The sequence below is a fragment of the Arctopsyche grandis genome, chromosome 6 (genome assembly GCF_051622035.1).
Source record: "Arctopsyche grandis isolate Sample6627 chromosome 6, ASM5162203v2, whole genome shotgun sequence".
Taxonomy (NCBI): domain Eukaryota; kingdom Metazoa; phylum Arthropoda; class Insecta; order Trichoptera; family Hydropsychidae; genus Arctopsyche; species Arctopsyche grandis.
In genome coordinates, this window is record NC_135360.1 from 21,135,981 (window position 1) to 21,158,969 (window position 22,989).

The following is a 22,989-nucleotide window of genomic DNA, read 5'->3' on the forward strand; positions in this document are numbered from 1 at the left end:
TAAGTTTAATACTGTTGCGTAGGGGTGGGTGGAGGATCCAAGTAAAAGGCCAACAGTCGTTTCACAGCATTTATTGATGATTAAGGAGATACACGCACTTGCAGTGCTCAGTCCAGAATGACCTGATATCGCCTACGTACCGCCTTATAAAGGGTAGATCTCTCAGGACGTCTAATCTGTTTACCTATTGTATAGTCACGTATTCGGATATGTTTTCCCACGACATTGGGTCTCCCCGTACCGATAATAACGGTCATTGTTTAGCCTAAATGCACTTAGAGTCCAGATATAATCCTGGAAGTAAGTGCAAGCACTTAGTTAATCCGGTAACAGATATCCGTTGGTCCTAAGTGCAAGCACTTAGTTAATCCGTTAACAGATAACCCTTGAAAGGTCACATTGTCTCTGGGATTCTATTCGCTTAATCCGCGGCGTACGTAACAATACTATAATGCTATGACATTATGGTAGTATATATATATTTTTTAAATGAAAACAAAAATGTTAATAAAGACGGTTTAAGTCGTTTATTTTAATTTCTCATTTTTTATTTGACTATGCAAAAAAATACAATTGGAAGTGTTCATTATTCAATTCGTTATCGTTTGTTTGAACTATATGTTTCGTCTTTGAAGTGTCTTTTAAAATTGGGACAAGTAAAATTAACCACTTACTACTGCATCTTGTGCACTGCAAAACGTTTTGTTTAACCGGGTTGTTGAAATGCAAAATTTTCTGGTTTGTAAATCCGTCCCCGTTTAGCTCGTATCCCTCTCTTTTCCGGATTCAGGACAATTTATGTAAAGTAAAGCGGCAACATCTTTATGCGGGCGCTTACTATGGAGTCATGAAATATGCATTGTTGCATGGCCGCAGTCGGCCGGAGATGCACCGGTGCAATGCAACTGACAAAATCCATGACCCAATTTTGCATCTCGGTGTACCACTCGACACATAACTTTGCAACCCTAATTCAATCAAACCACTCACTTCTCTTATCTACACAGTTTATATGTACATATGTACACGGTCAATTAATTTTTATGGGCAATTATTATTTCATAATGTGAGCTCTTGTATGAATATCTATGTATTATATACATATGTATGTATGTGATGTGGCCATCTATGTACTTCGGGTCAGTTTATTCCGTCGTAAATTCCAGCAGCTCATACTCGGAATTCCACACATTAATGATTTCTGAACAGAATTTTCAGATGTGAGTATGGGATGAAGTGGGGAAAATTATTGAAAAAATTTCCGGTTCATGTTTGTGTTTAAGAATATGTATGTACATATTACATATTACTTAAGTATAATTGATAAAATTTTCAGTTTATTTTTAATCAATTTATTAATGGTACATTGTGTGCTTATATACAGTCGATAAAATCATATCGTACGTTATAATAATATTATTCTTAAAAAAATCACAATAATTCACAATTAAAAAAATATTTATTCATAGTGAGTTGATTAATAAATAATGATGATTTTTATTTAATAAATCTAACTACTGAAAAATTGATGATAAGTTGACGAAAGCTTTCTTCTTTATTTTATTTATCATATAATTTATTTCGATAAAAATTTAATTGTACTCCATATAATATCTAATAATTTTCATATTTAAGATTCACAGTGATTTTTTTTTTACTTGACTAATACACAATTTATATACAAATATTTACATTATTTTTTAAATTCAATATACCCCTCATAATCACCTAATTAATATAATGATAATATTTTCTAAACACTTCATCGCTTTTATACAATTTTTAATAATTATAAATATATATATAATAACCATTCATAAATCATAAGTGAATACGATAATTGTTCCTTAAAGCGCGATCGAAATCTTTCCAATGAAAAAAATATTCTTCTTTTTACATTTATTATTCATTTGTAAATCTCATTATGGTAATAATAATTTTAGCTTGTTCTATGTATCCTTAATTGTCAAGGATATACATATGTATGCATGTAAGTTTGTATAAGAAATAAATTAAATCGGTATATGTATTTCGTTGCTTCAATGATTCCCATATTTCGAATATGAACGTTTGAACTTTTCTATTACTTTCACGAAGTAAATTTTTTTTTTTTAATTTTAAAAACACTCTATCGATCACAATATACATATTAAATATAATATAATATATACAAAGGGATGAATGAAGAGGACGTTATCGTGCAACAATTACCTTAACATGCTCATATTTATATATGTATGTATGTATCGTATATCTTTTAAACTTTTTCTTTTGCTTAGTTGCATTCAAAGTTGCAAACAACCTATTAGATATGAAAATTGGGGACGTTTTAAAATATGACCGTTGTTGGATACTAGCATCCCATGAATGCCAAAATCACACTCAACAATACCACAAATAGTGGATATTCGATCCTGAGTTGGCCTCCGTGTTGCATTGCAGCTGGATGTTCACCTGCAAATTAAATGAAAATTGATAATATTAGTATATATAATATGTTTTCTAGTTCTTATTTTCAATATATTAGTTTTTTAAAGTATTTCTGCTGAATACTTATTATGTATATGGTATAAACATAATCATTTATGTTTGTCTGTAATATAAGTCATAAATTTGAAACCACAAATTTTGTTTCAATTTAAACTGTATGTGCATATGTACATATACTATAGGTACAATATAAAAAAAAATGTATCCAACTTTAACGCGCCGAAGTACCGGTCTAAAATTTGACTATAATATAGTATCATAAAAAACAGACATGATAGATTTTTCAATTAATTCCCTTTGAAATTTCAATTGAGATGATTAAAATTATGATAATGATACCGTTGTTAAATAACAGGAGTATAATATTTCATTTTCAATATCGATTAAGTAAAAATGGTATAGAGTAAATTTGGAGTCTTTCTCGTTTAATTTACTGTTCATATCTCGGATATTATTACTCTTAAATTAAGCAAGACAATTTATTTTGAGCTTTTGGCTCAATGTAATAACAATATGGGGGCAAACAGTGAAATCTCTCCCCTTAATAAAAGCTCCCCGCGTTGAAATTGTAACGCTCCCCCGCCCCCTTCTAAGAGTCGATGATTTATGCCTTAATTTCGAGTAATATTATTGCCCTCTAGTCCGCGATTTTCCCTCTCTGTCCTTTTCTATCTCAGCTCTTGGCAAAGGAAGGGCTTCCGACTATCTCTTTGGCCTCGAATCTTAGAAAAACGGGTATTTATTGCTTGATATCGGAGAGCTGAACGCGATCGATAGCAGAGTTTTATTACCAAAACCACCGAAACCCAATCTCTTTTGATAAAAGAGTGAAATTTCTGCCGTTGTTTATATATGACAAAACCTATAGCATAATCTAAATAAACATAACTGAAATCAAAAATGCTACATTTTGAGAAAAATCTCTGCGTAAAATATTTTGTTGTCTTATTACGGCCTAATGGTTAAGTATAGAACTGAATATGCACATACATATTTTGACACACTTTTGTGTAACAAAACATTACTTTTGAGAAATTTATTTGGTTATTTCCATTTTAGAATGTAATATCACAATATTATATGTAGTCATTATTTTTTTTTATTATAAAAATGTACTTCAACGTTATTTTAATGTTGCTTTCACCTACATAAATATGTACATAAATCAATTTTTTTTCGCTAACTTTAATGAGTTTATTCGTACATATTTGTATGAATCATATTTTTCAAACATAAAACATTGAAACTGAATCCAAAACTTAAAAATAGATAACAATTTTATTTTAAAATATTTTATATACCAAAATGATATTATTTTTTTTATTTTATACAATTATTATATAAAACTAGTGTTGTGCCCGATGAAATATCATCGCATGGGTTATGGCACATTAAGTTATTATATAAAAAATAAAATAAAATAAATGTGTCGGTCCTGTGTTCGATCCGCGCGTGGTCGTATTTTTTTCAAAAACCATTAAAATATAATTAATTAATTGATTAATATGAAAAAAATATTGAAACAAACTACCTACCTACCTAAATATGAACATATGTACAATACATAACATACAATATATGTATAACAGCAATAGAAAAATTAATGAATTAATTAATTTAATTTTCAATAGATAGCGCTAAATGCTCTGTGACTATTTTCCTACAGGAAGCATTGGTAGCAAACAGTATACATATATAGAAATTTTTTTTTCTTTCTTTATTATATTCGTACGTTTTTTTGGCAGTTTTTTAACTGTAACGTACATATGTATGTACGTAGCATAGGTATTTATATACATAGGTATAACAAATATATGTATGTAAACACAGCCAGCAGTATGGCTGAATGGTATCGCGTATGTTTAGTACCAAGTGATCAGTGAGTTCAATCTGCCATACTGCTGGTTAGATTTGGGGGTATTTGCGACTCCAAATCGATCGTTTCTTAGCAGAGTTTGCCAATTTTATCTAATCATTGTTGAAACGGTTCCTCAAAATTGGCAAAATATCATCTTTCCTGTTGTCAGAAATCTTCTGTATTTATTTTGTATATAATTTGTAAAAATTATGTACAAAATTTAAATCCATAGATGTCTCAATGGATTAATTCTGTAATTAATTAATTAATTAATTAAATGTAATTTTGTGTTCTTCAACTTCTGGAAATACATTAATAATAAAATGCTGCATTATTTGTAATTAATTGTCCAGGAAGGCGCCTTGGGGTCTTCCTGTCAAGCCTTCCTGGTATATATCTATGTAAAAAATAATAAAATAAATGTATGTTAAATCGAAACGACTTTTATAGTACGGGGAGCGTTATCGCAGACACATTTTCACACAGAATAGCGATATTATATATATGATTATTTTTATATTACCTATGTACATACATATATACTCGCAGGGATGTGTTGTTTTTGCGGCTGGTTCTTATATCTTGGTGCTGGTTTTAGATACAAAACATTCCCTAGTTTGTGATTTATTATTTGATATTTCTACTTTATCTGCTATAATTAAAATGCTATTGTTTTTTTTATGATTATTTAAAAATGTATTTTTGTCTGTGTATATGTATGTATGTGTTATATACATATTTGTATATATATTTATTTTTCTCATCTATCTGTAGGTTTCAACCATTGTGGCGTATTAGGGTGTCCTTTAATGCCACAATGGTCCAAACTTAAGCTTAAATAAATAAATAATATTGTATCGAAACACATTTTAAGTTACATTGTTTTAAATGTTTTATTTGTCTTGTTTCGACTCTTGGAAAACATTATATATTCACATGCTATAATACTAGTACTCAATGTTGATTAATTTATATGCCAATCAACAGATACCATTTTCCACCATAGCCTCTAAATGTGCTCGTGAACAATTCAAAGATTTTTAAAATATTTTTTTAGATGGAAGTCAACTCAAATTTTGCTAGTAAATTGTATTGTTATAATATTTATCTCTGCAAAGTTTGAAATAAATTGACTCGATGTGCATAAGTGGGTCAAAAATTAATTGTTCGAATCCTTGTGTACAAACAACATCGTCAAGTTGAATAAAACCTGTGAATTTTATAGGCATTTATCTGTTATTAAAAGAGAGGCCGTCCAACTTTCGTGTATGTATTTTTTATTACGAATTGTTTTAAAAATGAACTCTATAGCAAATTTCAACATACTTCATTATATAATCAAGAAGAATTTTCAAACAAGCAGCTTCCGACATTTCGAACACGTTTGTTGAATTTGTACATCTGTAGAAACGTCGAAAATCTGAAATTTTATTGTAGGTTTATACATTTTACACGTTTGACGTTAGATATATCACAGTCTGAACGAAATTGATGGCAGGATCAATTTATATTCCATTTGCGTGCGATATGCGAAATTGGAGCTAAGAACGCGTATGTTACGCAGACGTTTTCCCGTCACAACGTATGTACGTATGTATTTATATACACATGAATAATAAATATATGTATACACGCGATACTTTGATCACGGCCTCAAACTACACCCATAACATACTACTATAATATGCAATATTTAATTTCGATTTGCGTGGCACGTACATACATACATTACTCATAAGCCCATCATAAGACGCACATACATATGTATTATACATCGTAGAAATCCTAACTAAGGCGATTAATATGAAAAGTAATTTCATATGAATGTCGCGGTTAGAAAATTTAAACAGAATACTGTAGAATTTATCGTGTTTTAAGTATATTTTAAGAGTGCGTCAGACGTTTTGTAACATTTTGGCGATCAATATCCAAGTTTCACAGCCATAGGTCATCACAAGCAAAACAAATTAATCGAAGATCTTTTTCTTCAGAAAAAGTGGCTTTTTTATTTTAGACTTGCATTACTGTGCTAAAAAAAATCCGCTAGCCACTGTGCTGGACTCGAAGCGTTCTAAAGCGCGCTAAAATGTGTATTTTATGTTAAAATAATGCAAAATCGGTGAGATTCATTATTATAATTAGCTATAAAAATCATTTTAATGTGTATTAAATTGAATTTGTAAAAAATGACATCTGAAGCAGAGCCACCATTCCATGGCGGATATCATTCTCACATTGATCGTTGAGCGCGGTCCGTACTGAATTCCCCCTCTTTTTCGCATCTGTAATGCGCATCAGAATTCCCGTGAAAGTAATTATTAATTTTGATATTGATTATGTTTTTATTTCACAATGAGGTAATTCGAATCATAGATATTTTGATAAGAAATACATAAAATATGAAGACCCTGCATTCAGTATATTTGGAGAAATAAAATAAAATAAAAGTCCTGGTCACTCCCTATCCATCAGCGTGTGACCAGGCAAGTGTTAATATATATATATATATATATATATATATATATATATATATATATATATATATATATATATTTACAAACTACTTCTTTCAATTTTAATATCAAGAAATTACTTAGACCCTGGACAAATTACTATAATGTTAAAATTAAGTGTATTAATTACAATCGAAAACATTTTCTCGATAATTGAGATCACATTTTTTACTGCCAAGTTATACATGAAGCCTTCTGTTTTTTATGTAGCCTGCATTTTCCGTGCGTAAATAATGTTTGCAAAAAATATTTAGATCAAAATTGCTTCATATTGTAATATTTGTTTTATGTATGTTTACTCGTACGTCATATTGTTCCAATAGAACGTATTATAAATCAAGTTGATACACTTAATTGTCGTGCAATAGTTTGACTGCGCCGCAAGTTCGACCCAATTCTGTTAGTAGGTCATCACAAACACGCTTGTCTCAATTCATCTCAACACAATGTTGCCAATTCCAAGAAGTTTTCATTTAGAAAAATAAATAAAAATATTATTACCATTCAGGACGTGTACAACTACAGTGCGTGGGTTTGCGTTCGAAGGGCTGCAAGTGTATTTTCCAGAGTCTGGGGCTCTTGCTCTCTGAATCAGCAGGTACGAGGTCGTTATGTCTCCTTTTTCTGTTATGACGCTCACCCCTCCTCTGGGAGAGTCGTAGTTTATTTCCTGTTGACAAAGAAGCACATATTTCTTTATTTATTATAACAATAGTGGTATCGCTTCGGTCGTCTTGCGAGTAAACAAGTTGTCGGTGGTGAAATTACGACGTAAATATTACAACGTATGTTACGCCATTGACTAATAAATTGGGGATTTGTGTAGATGAAGGACGTTGGGTCGTATAGGGATTATTTTATTATACTAATGATTTACGTTTTTATAACTTGATATTGTATATAATGCTATTTGATGAATTTAGTGGTAGTGGTATATGTATATATGATCCGTTATATTTAAATCGATTAATTCCAATTTTCAATTACAAAATATATTATTTCTGTTTTACTTAATTCACAAATTGCTCACTTAGGTTTATTTAATTCGATATGTCCAGAATTTTGCAAAAGCAGAATAAACGTATTACAGGCCACCAGTATTTTTAAATATCGTTAATCCCAAATCATTATATTTCATGATTTGCGAGATTTTTCTCGAAATGAAGAAAAGTGGACTTATGCCACTTCCAAATACATACATACATATAACGGCTCATACGTATATGTATTTAGTCAGCTTCGAAGTATAGGAGTATACATAATTGATACAAGCATATATCTAACATGAAGTATTAAAGGATGAAGCTATCGTAGTATTTTATTTCATAATTTCAACATTTCAGTTGGATTAATGTAAGTATAATGAATTATATATTATTTTATAGTTTTTTTTAAAAGAAAATACAATTAAATAGAGAGAGAGCTTAAATGTGACTTTATTGAACTGATTATTTAACATAAAATGTAATTGAAAGGACACAAAAATACAGACGAATGTCCAAGAAAGAATTAAAAATATATACATATGTATACATTAAGAAAATTATTAATTAATGACTCTCAAGCGGCCTTAAAAGGTGAGCGCTCTCGGCAAAATCATTAATTAATTAACGAACAACCCGAAAGCAAAATAAACAAAGACGACAGATTTATGCTTTACAAGAAACATTTTATTTTAAAGAATCTGAGGAGTATTTTCGAATAACCCAGATACAGTTGGGCGGGGAAAAATAGGCTTTTAAATTAAATCGATCGGGGGAATACTGCATAAAACATTATATTGTCGACCATTGAAATAAAATGATGACAGGAATTGTAATGAATTGTAATTATTCATACGATTTTAATTGGTCGTCAAAATTATCGCGCGCTCGAGACCGAATCCATCCCGTGAAAACGAAATTAATGATCCGACGGGAAAATTTTGCAAAAGGTGAAGGTTTTCCCCGTTCCCCCGGTATTTGAGATTGGCATTAATTATGCTCAAATGAATATTAATGTACCCGTGCGGTCGTTATAATACTTCGCCAATACGGAAAAGCAAATATGATAAAAATTAACCATTCAAATATTGAAATTTATCTCGGGACACGTCGGATTATAAATACCTCTCTGTGTGAAGATAAGACACGAAAATATTCCGTTCGAATCTCGTACAATGTAATTTAATTTATTCACGATTATCAAAATGTTATTTTACAGCTTTTTAGGGGATTTGAGAAGTGCGCAACACGTACTTATACATGTATATGCATAATATAATATATTAAAATTATTATATCATATTATTTTCTGTGAAATTTGTTTTATTATGTGTATTTTCACACCTGTTCATGTTTATTTCATAAATAAATTAAAACCCAACAAACGCATACACCTAGTATAATCATAAATAATATCTAAAAACAGGCATGTATACGGAGGTGTTAGGTTAAATACATGTTATTAATTTAAATTTTATCTGACTGTCTATTATACTCGACAGAATTTATAGTTTTTTTATTTTTATTTAGCATAAACGTTGACATAATTTATTGTAATTTTTGATGAAGAAAACAGATTTCATTCCTAATTGAATAACAATAATTAATAAGTTCACATATCAAATTAAAATTAGAATCAAACAAATCAAATGAAGCTTGATCTAAAAAATTAGAAAAATTAAGCTCCGTGATGGCTCTCTATGGAAATTAGCTAAAGCGATTCGTAAGACAAAAAACTCGATTCCTCCATTAGATGATGCAGGAATCACAGTGACGCGTGATTGCGACAAAGCAGAACTATTATCCAAATCTTTCCAAAAACATCACACACTCACACAACATTACAATCACATACCAACGCATAATAAAGTCAACCGGTCCATTAAAATCATCACAAAAACTCCCACTAACTGTACTAAAAATATAAAATTGGTGCATCCGTGTGAAATCCAAAATATAATACGTAATTTAAATAATAAAAAGGCAACTGGGCAAGATTCAATAGATAACATCATAATCAAACAACTTCCATTTAAAGCCCTTGTCTCATTATCTAAAAAATTCAACGCATGTTTACTCACCGGGTATTTTCCAGAATACTGGAAAACAGTATAAACACAGATTACCTAAATACAATCTGCTTTAGGTCATCGACTTTATAGAGTCTTTAATTAATATTATGTATTAGATGTATTATGAGCAATTATAAGAATTGTAAGTAGGTTTTTGGGCTATTTTTCCTATTATGCTGTACATTAACATTAGAATAATATAATACTATGATTATTTAAACAAAATTAAATAAAAATTGTAAAATAGAAAATTATCAGTAGAAATATGAGAAAATATTTAAATTTCGTAATAATAAAAAGCATTTAAAAAAAAAATAAATCCTAATTGAATAATAACACACATATGAATATTAATATGTATGTAATATTTTCAAAAACCATTTTGATAACCAATAAAAGATGGCAAAGTATCAAAACGATCGGAAGACTTTAGGACTATCTAGATACTGAATCGATATCGAAGTGAAACGAAAATAGGCTTGTAAACATAAATATTAGTTCAAATACACATTTATTTTATAGTATACTTGCTGTATTACCCGGCTTCGCTCAGTCTTTATAATATAAACCGCTTAAACATGATTAATCTAATAGTCAACATTTAAAATAAAAAAAAAAATTAAAAATTAAAAAAAAAATAAAAAAATTAAAAAAAAATGTTTTTTTATTTTTTTTCCTTCTAGGGCTTCGCCCACGGGCTCCCTGAGCCTTTGCCTTTTAGGGCTTCGCCTTAGTTTTTGATACACAGCAAATATATTTTTTTTTTTTTTTTGATTTTGTAAATAAATAAATTTTTGATACACAGCAAATTTACGAAAAATACATTATGTAGATAGCATAGTTTTTACAAGATTTAACAAATTCGAGATGCTAATAACTTGAATTTCCGAGAAACTGGGGGGGAGGATATCGATTTATTTGATGTTTCACAAAAATTAAGCTAGAATAAAAACGAGTAAATTCATACAGAAGACGGTCGATCTGTATTTTACTAACCACAAGATCTTGTCAGCAACGTATTTGGCTGGGATTTTAACCCACAACCTCTCTACAATATGCAATAGCTCTACCAGTTCATACGTACATACATACATATATCCTATTAACAAAATGGCTATGGAGATTTTTTTAGAACAGCTTTGCGTCATTCTGTGATTTTAAGAAGCATTCATTATTTTAATATGAGCACTGAATAATGTTATCCTGAATTATTAGGCACAATATTATCTTGAAATTCAATATTACCAGATAGAAGGAGTTTCCTCGTAACAAATACAAGACGGTTGAATTTTAAATGTTAAAGTAAGCTGCGAACTTCTAATTTATTCGTATTTGATATTGCAAATTGGTTAAATTCGAATATATCGCAAGAAATAATTTAATAAGGGATATTTACAGCGCACATCCTTTTCGCATATTTGAGAAATGGTCGGATACTTAAGTACATGCATATGTATATAATTTACCTTTGGGAAATGTACGTAGATATTTAAAATATTTTTTTGTTATATAATAGAAATACGCGATAAATTAGATTTGGTGATTTACATTTCTGTAAGAAGTGGAGGAGAGAAGCGGCTGAAACATATTTTGAATTAAAATTGAAATTGTTAAAGCGCTCACTAAGCCGGCTCTAGTTTAAAAACGCATTTGCATAAAATTTACATTGCGTAATCGGTCGCAAGAACCTCGGCCATGGGGTGGATTCGCATCCCTCTGAGACAACAAGGGTCTTCTCCCCAGGGGCTGGAACTTGAACTGTAACACGTAAAGATTTTAAGATTCTCCCCCAATGACGCAAGTCTCCGGCGAAAATTTTTAAATTTCAACTTTTCAACTAAAGCCAGTGTGTGCGGTTGATATTTTTACTTCCGTCACAGTTTCGGGAGAGGGTGGCCATAATAAAACGACACAACAACAATAAAATGTTAAATGGCTCGAGATGAACACGCGCATTATGCCCGCGTTGAGTTAATGAACTGTAAATGCGATACGACAATATAATAACGACGAGCGAGACTCAAAAGATGTAAGCTCACAATAAAAATATATACACACGTACACGTTCGAATACAAACAGGTACATCAGTGTAGAGTGGTGTATGCTTGGTGTATATGTGTATGTGTATGGTGGTTAATTACCCGGTGCGCGTTGGAAAAGCCCGGAAGTTTCCCGGGAAAACTGACGTCAGCGTTATACTCACACACGTACATAGAAGCCAATATTGGGGAGGGTTTCTTTTTCGTATACGCGTAGAAATTTATAATCAAAGTTTTTTTTTGTTTGGTTCAAGTGCGTGATTCAAACCTTCGATATCCTTATTTTCATATATATATGTACATACATACATACATATATAAAAGAGCTTTTCTTATAAATAGGTCAATGTCAAATTTTGTGCGTATAAAATCTGCTTTCAAGAAATGTCACATGATTTGACTTTGGAAATATGTAATTATTATTTATCTAGTATTTGTTTGTTGGAATTTTAATGAATGTTTTGGATAAAAATGTAATTTGGTAAAACAGTTAACACTTTGCCGAAAAAAAATACTAGAATTTAAAAAAAATATGCTTCTAAAAAATGCTAAGTAAAATGTTAAAGATCCGTTTATCAAGTCAATTGCTCGACACAACACTGCACAGACAATGCTTGTTCTATTCATACTATACAGCACCGCTCTTTCTCGGCACATTCATGCTTGTTGTGGCAGAATCGGCTTAAATATACATGAAAAAGCGTGACGATACAGTGTAATATTGCTGTCGTAGTATCGTCGATTAAATTTTATCACACTTTGAAATTTCTGAAAATATTCATAAGCACCCGACGACACTTTCGTTAGTAAGGGTGCACGCGCCACTATGTTTGAATGTCACGTCATGCATAAATATTTCCACAACGGCCAAAGAAAATCTGTTCTGCTTGATACGTGTCGGTGACATGTGCTGTTGTGTAATATGAATAGATCGTGTCAGTTGCTGCTGATTCGGTACCTCACATACATATTACAGAACAAATGAATGTGTCCATATATACATACATATATAGGTATATACGTATATGTATATGCAGTGGCGGACTGGCCATACAAGCGTACATGCCCGATGGCATGTGGGCCCCACTATCCGTTAGAAAATATGGGCCCTCAGTAAAATTAAATAACTTTTTAATTTAACTATTTCACGTGTGTAAAAATTTATAGGATATTGCACTTTGGGACCTAGAGTTTGGGTATTTCAACAAAACAAATTTCTTACGATATACAAAAACAACTAATGCTTGCTTTAACAGCCCAAGGATCGGTTAACTTTTTTTATTAGGCTCGAAATGTAAGTTTCAACATTTGCGTGGGCCCTTTTACCGGGCCCATTTCCAACCTCAATATTATGCATATACCAATACCTATGTAACAACTACCTACTGAAATAAAAATGGGAATAAACAAATTTCCCTGAATAATATAAACTGAATTGCTTAAAACAATTTTGATAGGACGATTCATCATCAACCAGCGATTTAAATTTACTTCATACATACTTTCAAAATAACATTTGATTATACTTCGACGATATAGTAAGATTTAAATACACAATTTTAAACAGTTTCCGAATATTAAATCTATTCCTAATCTAGACAAATCCATGTATATAGAAACATAGGATAGGGGCCCCCTCCCCAAAATCCTGATTTTCGATCAACATTAATTGAAAATATTATGCATTTTTTGTTTTCAGGGACGTAATTTGGGGGGGGGCACTCGCCCCCCTAAATTAAGGAATAGTGTGAATTTCGAAAATATTATGGATTTAATGATTAATGAGATACTATGGATCTATGAATGCTGCGTTTATTTCTTATGTACATATGTTACTTTTGGGTAACTAATAAAATAATCGCTGCTATGTGCTTTGAAAAAAAAAGATTTTATTATTTTGAAGCAAGTATATTTTGGTTTTTAAGTGGTATGCCATTAGTAACATTCTTAGAAATTGTTCATCCCATGGAGCGAATCGTTAGAAAGGTCCCCTTTACTTTATTTTGTCTCAAAAACAGATGTGTATCGTTTATTTTTCCGAATGTTCGTATATTTTTTGATATAGTGATACATTTTGATGGTCGATTTTTGTTAACCATGTGAAGATTTTTGGAAAAAAATTTTCGCCTGCGGCGCTTTTTTGGCTTTTTACATAATATTTTTTTATAATTATTTTTTCAGAAATAAGCTTAATTTTTTCATATTTTATATTTTCCATTTTTATTCCGATATAAAAAAGATTTTTTGAAAAAAAATTCAATTTGACCAATATTTGCCTGCCCCCCCAAGAAAAAGCTGAAATGACGTCCCTGATTGTTTTCTACCGAAAATAAAAGCCGCTTTTATGCCACATTATTTTATGATGCATTATATGACAAGGATTAAAACGAAATATACAATGTAATTTATGGATCTATTTTGCTTTTGCCATTTTTCTTGTACCTAAATTTGTTTATTCCCATTTTTGAAAATTTTATTTATTTTTTGCCCTTGATTTTTAGCGTGATGGAAAGAAGAAAATTTTGTTATATGGGGGGGGGGGGACAAATTTTTTTAACCCTGGGTGGGGGCCCCCTTTGACTCCTGGCATGCACTGATTTCAGTCCCAGTCCGCCACTGTGTATATGTAGAACGTATTAAAAAATATTTTTCGTGTTGTTGTTTAACTGTGCTGGTATAAACGACCGCAAACGCATCAACCATTATAATTGAGTTGTTATATTTTAAAGTGGCAAAGTTCACTTTTCTTCATTTCGAGAAATATTTCGCAAAACATTTAATATAATGTTTTGCGTTTCTCAAAATATAAAAATACTGGTGGCCTGTAATACGTTTATTCTGCTTTTCCAAGATTCTGAACATATTGAAATAAAATAAGTGATCACAATTTGTGAGTTAAGTCAAACAGAAATAGTGTTTTTGGAACTGAAGCTTTACAATGAGCTTATCACATTATATAATAGCGTTTTTATGGTTTATTTTGGTTTGAAAACTAGATTTAGTTATGTATATAAAGTTAGTTACTTCATTTAATAGTTCAATTGCAATTATATGCCGTCTTTACGAAACCATGGATGATTGTCCTGACATTTTCAGTACTTTTAGGGCTAAGGTGAAGAAGCAAATCTGTGGTTGGCTTGCTTCTTCACCTTCATTGTCATTCATTATTTATTAATTTTAGTAGTTTTTTGTAATTTTTATTTTTTGTTTGATTTATGTGGTGCTAACTGTACATGGAATATAATATTTTCATTAATATTTGTATATTTTTTGTCTCACAGTACTGCTTCTTTTTTTATATTTTATTCTGTATGTGTGCCAATTTAAATAAAATAAATAAAATTATATGCATAAATGGTTATAAAATATATATGTATATATACATACATATCTTTTGCATATTCTATATAAAAGAATATGTGTATTTATTTATTTTTTTTTGGAAAAAATGATGAAAGAATTTCACGTACGAGCGAACCCATCACCATTTGAACATTCTTTGATACAAAGGAACAAAACTACTGATAGGGAAAACACTGATTGACAAGAAAATACATATATGGACAGATGAGTAAGTTTCCAGGTCAGTTGTTGGCAACATTTTTATTTTATTTTAATGATTTCCTAAAGAAAAAAAAATGTTTTCTAGAATCGCAGCAGTGACGACATTCTATCGATTTTAAAATAAAATTGTAGAATCCACGTCACGACAAACAAAACAAACATCACATCCAGCTGCAACTTGTGTATTGAACTTTATCGAAATATACGAATAAAAAAAACTTGCAAAAGTCTGAAACTGTGCTGTTTGTTTAAACGCCTCGTAAAATCTCAGTAGCGGGAAATTCCCATCTCGGTGCAATTTATATGCAAACTGTGCATATTGCATCAAATTTTATTCAAAGCTTACCCCCCGGTTTTGTCAGCTATGCAACAATGTCGTATATGCGCTTTTATTGTCGTTTTGAATTGTAAATTAAACGGTTATCGTCGTCGCCTTTGTGAAATTTGGTTGCTTTTTTTAAAGTTACTGAAAAATATATAACTTCTAGTGAATTTCTTTCCATTTTTTAGTTATAACTTTACGAGCTACAATATGAGAAAAATTTTCATTTAGTTTGTAAGTTAATTTCATAGCTATTTTTATACGAGCGCATTGCGTTGAATACAATGGTTTGATATTGCACTGTAAGCGCTATAGACATTCATCGTGGTTCTTTTGTAGAAAGGAATAATAATATTCAGTATTTGAACAGGAGATGGATATTTTTATTACACGCCATTATCTAGCTCGTGTACGCGTAAGAGGATTATTGCAATCAATATTTGATCCGATCGCACTCCGTCAATATTCTTGGAATTTTAAGTTGACCTACCCAAAAAAAAGTTTATTTATGGTCATTGAATTTTTAACGAGAGTTGAAAGAATAAATGATATATATTTACGTGGTTAAATAGACCAACTATCAAAATACAGTGCTTTTGTTTAGCACAGAGTACATTTGTATGCGAAAATATCCAATAATTCATAGATACTGTATCTACAAATATCCAATAATTCGTAGATACTGTATCTACGTAGCTTGACAACTTTATAGATCTATGACAACTTCATAGATTCTTCAAAATCGCTAAAGTGTAATTGTAATTGTTATCAGTGTATGGCTTTAGAACAATTAGAATAATTTAGGACAATTTTGCAATCACCGTCTTACATTTGACATTTTGGTGCCGTTAAAAAGACGTCATTTGAAAATATTTCATTTGTACTTTTCCTACAAAAAGTAAATAATTCATAGATATATGTAGTATCTACAAATAGTCAAAAATTCGTCGATAATGTTTCTACAAATAGTGAATAATTCGTCGATACTGTATCTAAATATAGTCAATTCGTCGATACTGTATCTACAAATAGTCAATAACTCGTAGATACTATATCTACAAATAGCCACAACCTAATATGTATATTTTCCCTTTTGAAATTTTATATAAAGTAACAAACTGGTAACATAACTCTCGAAACGAGTAAGGATTTAAATTATTTATTTATTCGTCGAAAGTTACAACTTGAAGGTCGATAGTATTGAAGCGGATATATGTACATACATAGTTGTTTTTTTACTCGTGTTCTCTTTCGTTTGATATACGAGATATCGTTTATGGTTACTTTGCGATACACAAACGAAAGAAAATACACAATTTCGACAAGTTTGATGTAACATATGAAAAAATGAAAAAATAACAACATACATACATATGTATACTATTACCGGTCTAAATTGTATGTAGATACATATGTACACACTTATGTAGTTTACGAGACGTACATACATATATATTCCGATCGTCGTTAACCGAACAGAATCGTAGGAATCTTAAGAGGGGAGGCACTCGTTTTTACTCTAACGAAATCGGTCCATGTCTCGAGTTACGACGACCTCTAGTCGAATGTTCGTGGCGTAATTTATATGCTAATCGGGGACCGAAGGGCCGAATCGTCGTGTGCAAGACTTTATTGTTTAATCTCGTTTTCTCCCTTTGGTGAAAGGGTTAAGGATGGTGGACGGGTGGGATGCTGGGGAGGAAAGGGGGTTGAGGATAATCGCGTAACGTAACGTAACGCAATTACGACGCGTCGGCTACCGTCGTCGTAGTCGTGTCGCGGTCTCAACCCAATAATAACCCTTTTACCGTGAATTTGGGTTGGCGTAAAAACGGAGACACCGCGTAATTTGTTTGCTCTGCGTGTCGTCCCCGTATAATTTATATGGGCGCTAGCTAGGCTCAGATTTAAGCGAAGAGATTAAAATTTTATTGGAGAAGCGCGCAGCAGCTTCCGAACGTGAAGAAGATTTATTATTGTGTACCGAAATGACGTGAAGTAAAGGCAACGCGAATACGTGAAGGTCATTTTACTTTTTTATTTTTTTGTAATCGGATATGCTGTGGTAAATTTAAACATTATTTTAGTCCTTGAATATTGCCATAAATCAAATTTTCTTAAATTACACATACATATGTATGTATACAAGTACATATGTATGTCACGTTCACGTTTCGGAGGTACTTTATCTTCTTTTTTGTTTAGGATGCTAACGATTCAGTCAACATCCCAATTAATATTTCTTTGTTTTTATTTAATTACAATTCTATTAAGATCTATCATAAGGACGTCAACCAGATTTCTATTAGCTTGGATTTTTTAAATCTAAAATATGCTGATCTAGTTGAGGGATTGAATTTGAGATCTTGTATTTGTTTTTGATTATTTGTTTTATATTTACGCTAGTTGTGTTTTTTTATTATGTTTTATTTTATTTTCATATTATTGTATATATTTTTCTTTTTTGTTTATCCATACTGACATGTCCAACTACTTTTAATATTGGAATGAAGAACTTGGTAGGAACTTAAATGATGAACTGTTTATTAACACTTGCCTTACTGTGCTAAAAAAATCCGTTAGCCACTATGGTGGACTGAAAATAATAGAAAATCTGCGAGGTTTATTGTTGTAATTAGCTATAAAAATCATTTTTTCATGTAATTAACCGTCGAATAATATCAATTTGCAAGAAGTGAAAAAAAAATGTCGGTTGAAGCAGATCTGTAATTCCAAGGCGGATATTATTTTCAAACTCGTCGTTGAGCGCGGTGCATACTCAATTCCCCCTCTCCCTCATATCTATCAGATATACATTTAACCAGCAGCTTAGACTAAACAGGTTAGCACAGTGCCGTAGCGAGGCTATGGCAAATGGGCGAGTGCCAAGGGCGCTCGATGCGAGGGTGGCCAAAGGCGCCTCTCCCCTATTTTTTTTTAATAAAACTTGTAAAATTTAAGAAGTATTCGACGTGTTTTTGAAATATCCATTTGTATATACCAATACATACATCGTACATATTATGTTTCAATTATGTATTTTGTTCAAGGGAGCATTATGCATGTTTTACTTTTAATACTTTTGAGTTCTGAGAAATTGACCGAACGAATGCAATCGAAAATTTTGGAAACTTGCAAACCCAATGTTTTTTCATCGTCTACTGATAGATTGGAAAAAATATCATCGCTCATCATAATAAGCTTGAAAAAAAATTTGGATACGAGATGTTGTTCAAAATCGAAAGCAGTGATTGCAATTGATAAATTGAATAAGGTTAACATTGCAATTCAGAAGAAAGAACAGGATATGAATAGATCATCGTTATTAATCCAGGGGCTCGTTAATGATTTTATGCATTTTCGAGAAAATAGTTATCGAAACTAAATGAGAAAATAGTTAGAAAATCTAAGCATAAAAAGATGTCAGATAAATTAGCTGAAGACGAATCCCAAACTTTGTGAAAAATAACATGTTAAAATATCATTTATAATATTATAATGCAATTAAAAGAAAGATTTCAATGCATTCAAAGAGTGGCAAAAGAATTTTATTATTTAACTGATGAGGGCTTACTGACTTTATCTGAACAAAATTTAGAAAAATAAGGCATAACACTTTCTCAAAAATATTTGGAAATTGTGATCAATTTCTAAATGAACTTACATACGTGTTTAAAACATCAATTATAAACTTTTTGCGAAGCTAAAGATCCCAGAACAATGTATCACATTGATGATTAAATTTATTTATTTATTTTACATACATATATACAAATATACCAGGAAGGCTTAACAGGTAAACCCCAAACGCGCCTTCTTGGTCCACATAATTATTACATAGATACATGTAAATCTAAACAATATCTGACATCTATCGTCAGATATTACAAATATCGTATTAATACGATAAATAACGATGAATAACTTTCATGTAACAAACAATACGAATTATTTATTCGATAAACAACCACAGAGACATCTATGGTGAGCAATATGGCGAAACCTAAGATATAACAATAACTAAAGCTTCGCAACAGAAAATTGGGAAGGAAACGCCAATTTTACAGGAATCGTTTCAATGAAAATCAGAAAAATTGGCAAATTCTGATAAGAAACGATCGACCTTGATAAATCAAGGTCTGGCCAATAGCGGGAATCGAACTCGTAACATCAAGTACGATATAATTCAACATTCACCAATAGACCACGCTACTGGTTATATTCTGGTTAGATGGAATTTAAAAGAATTCATCCACCTAAGCCCCCAGGTTTAAATAATATTTTTTATATTTACTTTTACTTTTTAATAATACTGATTTTAAATAATATTCCATACTTATATTTTAAAGATAATGATATTTGAATATTGCCAAGTAAATTTTTAAATTTAAAATTACTCGTATGTAAAAAAGCTGTCGACATTTATTTTGTAAAGAATTACATACATTTATGTAGGACTTATTTGTGAATATATGACGCGTTATGTGTGTCTCTGAATAGAACAATGCCAAACGTTTGTTTCGCGACGATTCATTTCACTGTCAACGCGACAAAAACGATGAAATATCGCTCTTCCTATCTTAATTCGCTCGATTTCTCCCCAAAGCTATGCACTTACTAACTTACACGTGAAAAATACCCAAATGTGACACGCGGAAAACGTGTACAAGAGTAGGAGTGATGCCTTCGCGATTTAGCTTCGCCGACACGTTTGACACCAACGTATGGCGAAAATGGCGAAGGCGAAACCCTGTGGCCGGAAAAATGGCGCAATTTCTTGCCGGGAAAATACGTTAAAATGAATGGTTAATATTAAATAAGGTTTCAGTGTACAAAACATCGGCGGCTTGTATACATTTCTCTTTCATGAGAAGAGTTAATATTTACGTTCCACTTGTTCGTGTTTATCCGACGTATACAATTTACATTATGTTTGAACAAACGCACGCGTGTTCGCACTCTCGCGCATTCGAACTCGAAACAAAACAATAAGATAAGTCAAATTTACTGGAATGATATACGAAGTGAGATAAGAAAATCTTGTGTACAGATTGGTACAGATTACTGTATACTATTTTCAGAAAGATTGCATAGTTGTTGTCATTTGTTTCGTGCGAAACTGCAATGGTATGTTAATAATGTACATAAATGTCAGTGGCATACTTTATGCAGCACATTTTTCTATGCCAAATTATAAACTGCCATCCTGTTAGATAGGAAATTAATAATTTGGATATGTATATATGTATATTATAAATGTTTTTTTTTATATTTTGACACATTCGAAATTAGAGACCCCCTCAAAAAAAAAAAAATTGGAAGAGTTGATTCAAGCATTTGTGATATTTTTACTGGGTTACTTTTACTTTTATCTTATCAATTTATTTCATTACTTGTTTATTTTAGTTTAAGTTTGGACTAGTGTTGTTTTATCGTATATATAAACATAAAAAAACGATAGCATTATGATGATAGCATATAAAGTAAAAATATCAAATAACAAAATTCATAGTAGGGATTGGTTCAATCTACAACCAGTACAAGTATTAGAATAAGTTGTAAATATAAAACATCCCTGCGAGGTCAAATGGAAGAGAGAACATCAAATATCCACTCATAAATCACAACCAATTATGAAAATAATGATGAGCGCAGGTTACCTCACAAATATGTAAATAGAAAATATGAGATGGAAAATATCATATTCAGGCATGCATTTATATTATATATTTGTATATATATATATATATATATATATATATATATATATATATATATATATATATATATATATATATATATATATATATATATATATATATTTATATTTATATACATATATACACTTATATTGTAGTGTATTAACATGTCGTGTTTTTCCAATAGTCTTAAGAAATGTTTTGTTGCAATATAAATTTCAACGAAACACTCTCTGTAAAATAAAAGTGTGTACATAGTTTATAAAGTTTATGCTCAATTTTAAAATAAAAATATGGGGATCTCTATTGCAAATAGGTGTATAGAATAAGGTGAACTATGAACATGAAATATTCGGTGCGCATATTTTATATAAAGTTTTAAGACTTCTCTTATTTATTGCATCCTTGAAATACGTACAATACATACTAGGAATAAATACTTGAAGGAATAGTTAATCAATATGTGTATTTTGGACGTTTTTATTGTGATTTTGGAGTAAAGATTACACAATTTAAAACTACATAATATGCTTGAGCTGCACCCTTCTAACATCAAAGCGTTTTGTAATGTAAAAGGGGAGGTCGTTCTATCCAGTATTACATTCGAATCATAGAATCGATATGCTCAAAGCTACTACAGTGAAAAAAAAGTAAAAATATATACACAAAGGCGAATTAGTTTAAAGTGGGGAAAACGAGGTCGAATCCCAGTTTAGTCGAGGGTAACAAAAAAAAGTGAGAGGAGAATCTCTCGAATTCGATCGATTCCGTCTTGAGGACCGACCCGACGCCGAGAGCTGCTAATCCGAAAGCCGTTAGTTTTGGCGACATTAAGGGCGTTCTTTCCCGAACCCTAGAAACCCCGGAATAAGGGCAAATTTATATGGAGATTAGAGGCGCCCGATAAGCTGACTCGCGCACTATTCCGGAAAAGTCGTCCCGAAAACGAATGCTGTGTGTGTATCGAGAAAAATACAATCAACGGATGTAGTTAAAAGCACCGCACTTTTCCGGAGATAAAAACTCTCGACTAACCTTTGCGAATTTATATTCGTATATCTGTTTTTTACATTCGCGAAAAATATCCGTAATACGATAAGCTTTATTGAGCTTTATTGAACAAAAAAATCCATCCTTTCTTTCACTTTCTCTTTCGCTCTCTGGATCTGTGTTGAAGTGAGCCGTTGCGCATTCGAATGACGTGAAACGAGAAAACCATCAAAAACCATATCGAAAACCTTTTTTTTAGGTTTCTGATATAGAAGCATGGTGGATTTGGGTTTTGCAGATTTTTTATTCGGATTTGGTGTGGTTTTATAGCGCAATAAGTACGGTAAAAATATGAAAGATTATCTTAATATATCATCGATTGGAGCTCAATGCGTAATGCGTATTTAATAATATATTCACATACATATGTATATGTTACAGTCAAAGTGTATTTTCAG

General features: G+C 31.1%; 1 protein-coding gene across 1 annotated transcript in view; it reads right to left on the reverse strand.

Moving 5' to 3' along the window:
- Window positions 1–2,273: 2,273 nt before the first annotated feature.
- LOC143913158 (zwei Ig domain protein zig-8-like) overlaps window positions 2,274–22,989 on the reverse strand; it is a 92,270-nt gene continuing 71,554 nt past the window's right edge. The window contains exons 7-8 of the mRNA XM_077432795.1: window positions 7,363–7,531; window positions 2,274–2,454 (exon numbers count right to left, since the gene is read on the reverse strand). Of these exons, the coding sequence (XP_077288921.1) occupies window positions 2,354–2,454; window positions 7,363–7,531 (270 nt within the window). The 3' untranslated portion in view covers window positions 2,274–2,353. The remainder of the gene's footprint in view (window positions 2,455–7,362; window positions 7,532–22,989) is intronic.